This window comes from Convolutriloba macropyga, chromosome 9 (assembly GCF_964194025.1).
Source record: "Convolutriloba macropyga chromosome 9, txConMacr16.3, whole genome shotgun sequence".
In the NCBI taxonomy this organism is placed as follows: domain Eukaryota; kingdom Metazoa; phylum Xenacoelomorpha; order Acoela; family Convolutidae; genus Convolutriloba; species Convolutriloba macropyga.
The window spans coordinates 52065294-52075489 of record NC_134476.1 but is presented as its reverse complement, the minus strand read 5'-3'; the positions used below and the strand labels follow the sequence as shown (position 1 = coordinate 52075489).

Genomic DNA, 10196 nt, shown 5'->3' with positions numbered 1-10196 from the left:
ATTTACAGAATCTACCACAATTTTGTCGATTGTTGTTTTTAAATAAAAGTCAGCTACTATAGGAATGATACAATATAAGGAATCGGGCATTTTGTACAAAACAAGAGCTTTTATCATCATGAATTAGACCTGACCATTCTATCACTCAATGTAATTGTAATCAATAATATATTGAAATCGATATGATCAGTCATTCTCCATTTTGCTTGGCACAACTCGATGAAACGAAACTTGGAATATTTCCTGGCAAATTTTGAGATATGTATCCATTCAAATCGTAAATTTAAATATATAAAGCAAGATTGGTAAATAAAAACTGGCAAGATCTTTGTACTTAAGTTATCATAAAGCACATATTCGTCAAAAATTCGTAAAGTACAAGTTTATTGATATTTTTATCAATTTTTGTCAAGTAGTTACGCCAAGAATATGTTGTTGATGGTATATTTAGAGAAACATTGCTTCCGAAAATGAGACAATAATATGGTTATAATAACAACTGACTCTTTTTTAAATTTCAGTACTGGCTAAATAACGTGGAAAATAGTCAAGGAGGAGGATCTTGCTTGTGTATACAATGTTATCTAGTTTCGTATCACTTGAGGTAATTTACTCATTATGCAATTATTTTTTTGCTCAGTCTGTTCTAGGGTGTCCTGCTGTCCATATTTTGAGAAGAGTGTCATTACTAGCTGAGCAAAGAGCACTACCATCGTATGAGACATGGATCTGAGATATCGTGTGGTCATGTGCCTTTAACAATAAGAATAAAGATGAAGAACAAGCGAAGATGAAAGAGCATAGTGTGGAAAATAGCAAATTCATTGAGTATCAGCCTCAAAACAATTTTCAAGTAATAACTTTTTATCAGGGCTCAGCTACCTTGATCTAATCAGGATTACAAGCCTCCCCAGCCTAAATAGATTGATTATCTTGTAAGATCTTGCATGATAGTCTTCATTTTGCAAAATAGTTGCAGGGTAACCATTCGACTTGCAAGAATCTTAAAAGATAACCATTTTTAGCGCAAAAAAAACGTCCTGCATATTAGTGACCAAAAACTTTTACGGTCACATTATTTGTATTTACACATATTCTGGGCATCAACTAAATTGATAGGAAAAAACACAAGAAAACTATTAACATAAGGCAACAAGAAAAGGGTCTCTCCAACTTCGATCACCGTATTTCTTAAGGTTTTTCCTCTAATATTTTTCTCAATTTTTCTGCCTTGATTTGTTCCTTAAGATTAATCTCATCAACTTTTTGGACATGAATTGTTGATCGCGGATTTTAATTATTCATTTTTAAAAGTATTTGATTGCAAGCAAGAACCTTGCAAAATAACCACTCATCTTGCAAGATAGTCGCCGTCCTGCAAGATCTTCCAAGATAATCAATCATTTTGAATGATAACCATTTTCCGCAAGATTCATACAAGACCTTACAAGATAATCATCGGGTCTCGATTGGGTTCGTAGCACTTCCGGATGGTTTACATTCTAAAATTGCTCTAGAATCCCATATCTTTTGTATTCCCAATACATATATAGACACATAGAACGAATAATCTCAATTCACTTGTAAGATAATAACTTGCTCATAGAATTCTAAAACAAAATTGAAAGTAACTTCCGACACTCATTCCCATGTGCTAGGATTTTTAAAAAAGTTGTAGCTAAATAGTCTTTGTACGCTTACTCATCGCCTCTTAAAAAATCAAATTTATCCATGGCAAAAGAGTAAAATGGAACCCTTTCAATTTTTAGCAATTCAAACATAAAAAACTAACGTCGGGAAAATTGCTCTCAAACGACTGGCGAACGGTTGGTTTCCGTATTAGCCACCTGGACCTTGGGGGGTCAAAATTCGAAAGTGAAGAACCACCCTGCACGCCATGAAATTGTCTCATTAACAGTTTCGGTTAATCGCGTACTTAGAGACTAGTAATCTCTCAGCCATTTATTGCCCTCTGAACTTAACTTGTATATTCCGTTTTTGTGGATTAAAAAGTTAAAATGGTCAGACAGCGTAGAAGAAAATTAGAAAAAGCAGCGGACCAATTGAACGCAAATCTCTGAATCGCAAAAACCACGAGAAGGCCAATATTAGCTCCACTCAGCAATCGCTACCGCAGCTGTTAAACATGACTCACAAACGTCAGGCAAATTGCTCTCAAACAACTGGCGAGTGGTTGGCCTTGTCAGTAGCTATCTACGATTTAGAGAAGCCAGCTTTAGCTTAATTGAAGGGGTTTGGGGGGAGCGCACGGAGAGTCTAGAGCGCGCTTTTTTACTGGTGGAACGCTGTTGAGGAGTTGAGGTTTGGTAGGGGGATGAACGGTGGGATCTCCAAAACAGTTTCAGTGGATTGCACTCTTAGAGTGTAGTGAGCCGAATGGTTCTAAGAGAACATAATGCTCTCCGGGCGTTGCATCTTTACCCCTCTTTTAAGGACGAAAAGTGCAAAAGGTCAGACACAAAAATCAGTAAAGCAGAAAAAATTGAATTGCATAAAAAGACCACATGACTACAAATTGCAACTATAATTGCAACAAACTATAATTGCAACAAACTTCGTTTGAGAGCATTTAAACAGCGATATCGTGGCAAAAATGCTGACGATTTTCAAACTTACTCTGGCCCAGGCCATTGGTTGATCATGCAAGATGTTGCAATATTAAATGCAAATATGCTAACCCGACTGCTATGGGGTAACTTCTGGTCAGTGATATATTCAAAGGCATGATGGAAGAGAACAAATTAGGAATGCTAAACAATAGTGCCCAGGTGTTTGAGTAGTGTCTCAATTTTAATTACTTTTGCACATACTTTTTCGATGCGTGTTGCATTTTTCTCGTCGAATTTGAGGACGTCATACACTATCATCTTACTGGGTCCAGTGTTGGTGGCTGGGTTTATGAGGGAGGGGTCGGCACAGGTGCCCACTACAGCCAGTCTGCCGCTTTTTGTGAAGTCCATTGAGGTGTAGCTGAAGCGGAAGGCTCGCGTCTCTCCTAGAATTACAGAAAAAAGCGAGATAACTTTGATATGACGAGAAAAATAGTTCTAAAAATCGGCCAAGTGAGTTCAGAATGAATATGAGTACGATTTACAATTGGAATGTATCGATATCCGGTTCTGATTTATTATGAAACAATCCACTAAAATTTGAAGAACAAAAAAACTCATATCCCATTCGCGCTCGTATTGCGGTTTCAGTAATAAAAATTATGTTACTGAATGATGACTCACAGAACTGAAATTTTGACAGAATATTTGTGAGAAATTAAAAAAAGTTCGAGCAAAAGCATTATAATAAACATGAACCGACAATTGTCGGAAGAATTGCTCTTGAACGACAGGCGAGGCAATTTAATTCATGGGCTTTAGTATAGATTAATTTTTCTTTATGGGTGCAAAAAACCTCGACCCCACTAGGAAGTTAATTTTAGCATTACACAAATTGTAACATGAGCTCATAAATATGTTGTCAAAAATAGATTTAATCCCAGTTATTCAAAAACACAATCAAAGACACGCTAACATTTATAGAATAAGCCATTAAAAATTGCTTTGAAGGAATTTCTTGAAAAAAAAAGAAAAATATTGTTAATTCCTTTGAGTATGAACTATAAAATACAGAACATAGTTTAAAGGCAATGTAGTGTTAAGAAGTATAATTTTTTTAGTAGATCTAGCAGTAGTACCCAATCAGCATCTCTCTACCAACAATCAATTTGTGTGATGCCATATGGCTTCAATTGGGCAACCGTTTTCAGGTCAGGAAAGTCACTACATTTGTTCAAAGAAAAATAAAATTTATTTACTTCCCTGATCTGAAAACGTTTGCTTAATTGAATCCCTATGGCCTTCAATCGCTAAAAAAACCTGCTTTACTATTTGGGATATAATGATTGAGTACTGATATACAATGTCCCATGGGCGTTGAAATAAATTCCAAGTATCAGTTCCTCCTGTAAATTAACGAAAACCTTTCAAATTCTTATAAAATAATCATTCATTCTCAACCTGCGTTGTTAACCCGAGGAAATTTCGAAATCGTACTATTTGCTCTGATTAATTTTGTAAACAATAACAGATTGCGTCTCTTGAAAAAATTCCTTTTCATTCAAAGCGACTTTTCATTTTTTTAAATTCTATAAGTTCTATAAATTTTCTTTGATTGAATAACTGGGATTAAATCTATTTTGAAACCACATTTTTGAATTCATGTGACAATTTGTGTAATGCTGAAAACAACTTCTTTTTTGAAAAAATAATTAATAATTTTATCTAATTGCGGATCTATTATGTTTTGCCCCCCCCCTCGGTGTTGTTATATAGCACGTTACTACTTAAAAATAGGACGTTCGCCTGAGGGCTTGAAAAATACGAGCCCACTAAGCGGGGGGGGGGGGGGGTTAAAATAGATTCCCAATTGGCTCCAGAACAGGCAGCAGAAGGTATTTTTGTTTGGATTACAAAGTTTTCACGCGTTTAACGACAACTAGGACAATCTGAACTTCGAAAGAGAAAGATGGATGCATGCCTCTTTAAAGCAAACATTATGATTAATTCTAGGTGCACACTTTGTAAGAAAAAAAGAGTTCCCACCATTCTTTATCAAGTGATAATCAATTTCTACAATTACTTCTTTTTTACCATTAAAAATTATCTTTAAAAATTTTAAGAAGAGTTTTTTTGGTATTACGGCAAAAACAGCTGCACTAAAATAATATTCAAAAACGGCCAACAGAGCTCTGTTTTAATACGAAAATTTTTCATATAACATTTTCTTAAGAAGGTCACATTTTTTGCATCTTTGAACTCTTCCCCTGGGGGAGAATTGAAGCGATTTGAGTTTTTTAAAGGATTGAGATGACCCGAAAATTCAAAAGAGCATAAAAAACAAATTTGTTTCAATGCTTTTCGATGAAAACATTTTGTTCTCTAATCAGACAAGGACCTAACAAATAATCTCACCAGAGAAAGAGAGTCTCTATCATTTCTACTGATAAAATAGTTGAATTGGTGTAGAGCTTCAATAGAGATGCTCCATTGATCCATATGCCATATGAGGCACCTTTTAATACATGTGTTGTTTTACAATTAATCTCAACATACTGCGGTTTTTTTAGCCAGCTAAGCAGAGAGCAAGTTGTTTATTGAGCTTTGAAAACCAGGATTTCCCATTTTTCTGTCAGCAGTTTGATAAAGGTACCCAGGGTTTTTCTTGATAAGTCACGCAGAGATTCCCGTGCTTGTTGCTTCCAGCCTACAACTTATTTCCATGTAAGTTTCGACAACTTCAGAACCTTCAATATTGGAGAGCCTCTCGAAATCATTCTCCTTTAAAATATAGTGAATTTGACTCAAAGAGCTAAAAAATTGTTAATTGTAAGTAAGTATACTGCATTTCATATTTGTCCCCCTTCAATACTATTATCTTCACCTCCTATCTTTATTTCCGAGGTTAAGTTGCGAGAGCCACGATAATTCTGTTCAAATTATGTTTTTTCAGACATTAAGACTTTAAAACCATTTCAGACATTGATTTTTTTGTAGCTCCCAATACTGCTGTTGGGATAGCAACGATTCTCCAAGAGTTCAATTTGTTTTTATAGAAGTGAAGTTTGCTTTGAATTTTTAGAAGTCAGGTGATTTGATTTTTTAATGAATCGTCAAGTGGTTTGATCTCTTAGAGGTCAACTTAAGAAGTCAAAAGAGTGAAACAGTTTAGAAGCCAATATATATATTTTTTAATTTTTAGAGGTCAAGTGGTTTGATCTTTTAGAAGTCAAGAGGTTTGATCTTTCAGAGATTACGCGTTTTAAAACTTCAGAGGTCAAGTGTTTCCTTTTCGACTGACATGTCTCTATGGATACTAAGGTGTTCTGATGGCCACGCTTCGAGGTCTGGTCAAAAAATAATGTAAGATTAGCGGTGAATAACTTTTTTCAACGAAAGCGCCCGCATTTTTTAGCGTTGAATGCGGTGAATTTTTAGAAGATTTGCGGTTTCTAGCGGCGAAAAAATATTTTTGACTGCTTTCACCGGATATCTTACAACAAAGAAACTGCCGTACACGGGTTTGAACCTGTTACCTCCTGCATGTCAACAACTTCTTATTCCACTGCTCCATCTGTCACTAACTTCAATGATTTAATGATTTTTCATATCTATTCTATTTTGCCCCCCCCCCCCGCTTAGTGAGCACAAATTTTTTATGACCTCAGGCAACCGTGCTATTTTCTTACATAGTAACATGCTATAAAACAACATAAAATTTGTAACGGGGGGTCATAAAAAAACTTGAGGGGCCCGAATCAGAATAGATCCGATTTCTCCTGTGAATTTATAAGCGTTGAAATTAGCGGTGAATATTAGTAAGATTTGTTATTTTAGCGATGAATTTTTTCTTCAACGCAATTTGCTGGTAGCTTTAAATTTTTTTTACCGCATTTTGCTGATAGTGGTGAAAAAATTTCTTTCACCGCTTAAGCGGTGAAAAAAGGTTTTTTTCACTGCATTCATCGCATTTTTTTTTACTCAAATTCACCGTAAGTCTTACATCTTTTAACGATTTTTAGCGGTGACACCTCGGCCCGGGAGATCTGCTTGTAGATCACGGAAGGCTGCTGGAGTGAGCTGAAACTCCATTTTCGATTTCCATTAAAAGCTTGAAGGTAAAACAACTGAAACGACTCAAAAAACTTGTCCTTGCGAGACAAATGAAATTTTTATCCAAATAAGTCGATAAGTATGCAAAGCTTCAAAACGTAAAAATCTGATACTGATAGAAGCATACAAAACAAAATTGAAAGTTTTATTTTGTGATGCATTTTACAAAACAGCTCAAACAGCTGCAGGTCAATCTTAATGAGCCTAAAAGTTCTCAAACTTACTTTTTTCGCTTTTTGTATTATATTTTTTTATGTATTATGAAAAGAGAACGTCTAAATAAATCAAACACCTTTCAAAGAAAACGTTTTTCAAATGGCAAAAAAAACAAAAAAGTAATGCAGCCAGCCAATGATTGCGCAAAATAATTTAAAAACCCCTTTTTACCAGTAAACTATTTTGCTTTGCCATAAAAAACTATCTTAAATTTTTATTGTATAGTATTGAAAAACTAAAGCGGAAAAATGTTTAAAATGACTTCCGGCAACAAAGTATTCCTTTCGTTCAGAGAGAACTTTTAATACTTAACAAAAAAGCAGTGATAACATTAGTCTGCGCGGCATTTTTGCTGACAATTGCACTCAATTCTTTCTACCTAACAATGAATGAGCATGGTCTTAACAATCTTTAATGAAACTTAAGAAAAAAGAAATGCCTATCTAGACTTTGTTTAATTTCATTTCCGATGACATTGTCATTGAGAAACTGGTCTGAGTAACTTGAACGATTGATTCCTCAATACAAAAAATGACGTCAGAAGACCTTATCTGCACTTCACTGATCCTGCTGAAATCAGTGCTTGACCGACATTACGTGGCTGTCCGAAAATCGAGTGTACATACACTATTTAGTCTGACTTTTTCCGCATTTTTTTAGTTAGAGTTGTAAGCGTGGGTGAGAATTAGTTACAACAGGCTAACTGTACTGAAGTGTGCTACACTCAGTGACACTATTTGATAATCTTAGTGCTATTTTGAGAATTTACGTTATAGTGCGTGAAGCACAAACTTGATTTGGACAAAGTCCCTTTTAACGTGCGAACAAATTACTAAGTAGTTTTGAATAAGCTACTATTTTAAGATCACTAACTAAAACTGAGAATACTATGACGTGATATTATCACGCCACACAGATAACACCAAGTTAACCTTGGTAACTCTGTCGACACTGTTATCTCTATCCAATAGGATACTAGAGAACCACGTGTCCGCAAGTATAAAAGGAGCTTGCACGCTCAACTACCAACACTTTTTGGTCCCTGATAACTTCTGAATTAAAATCAAAACTGCCGTATTGCCCCCTTGCTCAATCTCAGCTTACTTGAGATATTTTTCTAACTTAGAATATTTTGTGACTTATTCTTAGCTAAAAACTCTCTAAGTCATAAAGTATTAACTTAGCACAAAACTGGAAATCAGGTAAGTTTAACTTAACTACTCTAAGTCATAATTTAATATCTCTCAAACTCTATCTGAGTTACAAGTTAACTTAGAATATTCCAATCTGTGCTAGTTTTTGCTATTTCAATCTTAATAACTTTAACTATTCTAACCCTTCATGCCCGGTTCACATTTGATGCTGTTTAACATAACTTATTAATTCATATTTGCATTTAACTCTCTGTAATACTTAACTATATACCAAGAGTAGAACTAGGGGTTGAACTCTCAAGTTGTACATGTGGTCCCGCGATTAACCCCGTCGTTTAAGTATCTAATGTACGGACCAGCAGTAAAAATGGTGGTCCCAGAGAGGCAACTTCAATTTAACTTGTTCATTTAATACAAGAGAGGCTACTTCAATTTAACTTGTTCATTTAAACTATCAGAGAAGCTTGTCTAAATTTAACTTGTTCACTTATTATAGAGAAGCCATTAAAATAACTTGTGTAATTTAACTATTCAAAGGGCTTCTCACTTAAAATGTTATTTGAAGTTGATTTAAACTATTTCTCTGTTTTAATACAATAACTTCAGTCCTTTAAATAATGACCAGTCCTGGTGGTAGTACTCCTACACCTGCCGTTACTCCCCCAGCTGAAACTCCCATAACACATCCAAATCTTTCACTTGTATCTTTTTCAGGCAATGATCCTAATCAGGATGCCACTTCTTTTTGAAACTCTGTAGAAAACAAAATACTCTTTTCATTAGGAACTAGGCCTACAGCACCCGCTGCACAAACTAGCTATGATAAAAGACAACAATCATTATTCGGCTCACTTTTAACTGATACAGCACTAGAATGGTTAGAAAGTGAAGTCACAGATACTACAGATTGGAATACTTTAAAAGATGAATTTATAAAAAGATTCACAGACGGTAGAGACCAATTTAGATTTAGACTTGAGGTTGAGAACACATTTAGGCAAGAAGGAGAACTAATAAAGAACTATCTACATAGAATAAAGAGTTGAATTGATAAAGGTTGGCCAGAAAAGATACCATCAAGTATTGCAGGAGATGACAATATAAGGAAAGAGAAAGAAATCCAACAAAGACAACGAAGTCAGAAATACAAAGATTTTGCTAAAAGAGGAATAAGGCCACAAGGTTTAAAACGCAAAGCGCACGAGAAACCTATTGAGAATCCTTCAATAACTTGGACACAGTTTGTTGATCATTTAGTCGTAAAAGACTTAACATTTTCCGTAACAACAGAGTCTAGTGGAGCTACAGGAATAGATAAACTTAAAACACTTGAGAGCAAAATAAATGATTTAACCAGTCTTTTCAAAAGCAACGAAGTGAATACTATAGATACTTCTAGACCCAGAGATCCTAATATAAAAGGTAGACCTAACAGTACTAGATTCTGCGATTATTGCAGAAGCAATGGTCATTCCATCTCTAGATGCACAAAGAAACAGATAGATGATAGTGTTAACAAATTGAGAAAGGAACTAGTTGAACCAAGAAGGCCAAATATAACAGTCTCTAATGATTATAGAAAGAATAACCGAGGCAATACAAGACTCAATGGTCTAGAAACCAAGGCTATCAACCAAGAGGTGGCTACTTAAACTATAATCCTATGTTCAACAAGCCTAACTATCAACCACAAAATACATCTTTTAGCAGTTATGGCAATAGATTCACTCAACCATACGAACAAACCTTCCCTCAGCAAAACACATATAGAAATAATGAACGAAATCTTGAAAAACAATCACCATAACCACAACAACAGCAACAGCCACAACAAAGTGCTAGCTTCTATACACCAAGTAGAAAAAACAATCTACAACAAAGACAATCAAAACCCAAGAAAATTCAGCAACAACCAAATCAAATAAAATTTCGTTGAAGGTGACGATGACTACGTAAATGCTATAACAGACTTCTTTCCTTTAAACTTTTGAAGTCTCCGAACGCTAATAAAGAAAATAGTACTAAGTCAAGAATTTACCTCAACTTATATCACTTTGCCACCGGAGACATTAAAAGTAATAGTGGTTTAGAAGTAGAGTTCATGATTGATCCAGGATCAACTTGCACTATCATCAACCATCCT

General features: G+C 35.0%; 1 protein-coding gene across 2 annotated transcripts in view; it reads right to left on the bottom strand.

Annotated features, from left to right (window-relative positions):
• Positions 1-103: 103 nt before the first annotated feature.
• LOC142345444 (guanine nucleotide-binding protein subunit beta-like) overlaps positions 104-10196 on the bottom strand; it is a 130653-nt gene continuing 120560 nt past the window's right edge. For both annotated transcript variants that reach the window (XM_075397499.1, XM_075397498.1), the window contains exons 8-9: positions 2832-3016; positions 104-753 (exon numbers count right to left, since the gene is read on the bottom strand). In XM_075397499.1, the coding sequence (XP_075253614.1) occupies positions 637-753; positions 2832-3016 (302 nt within the window). In that variant the 3' untranslated portion in view covers positions 104-636. The remainder of the gene's footprint in view (positions 754-2831; positions 3017-10196) is intronic.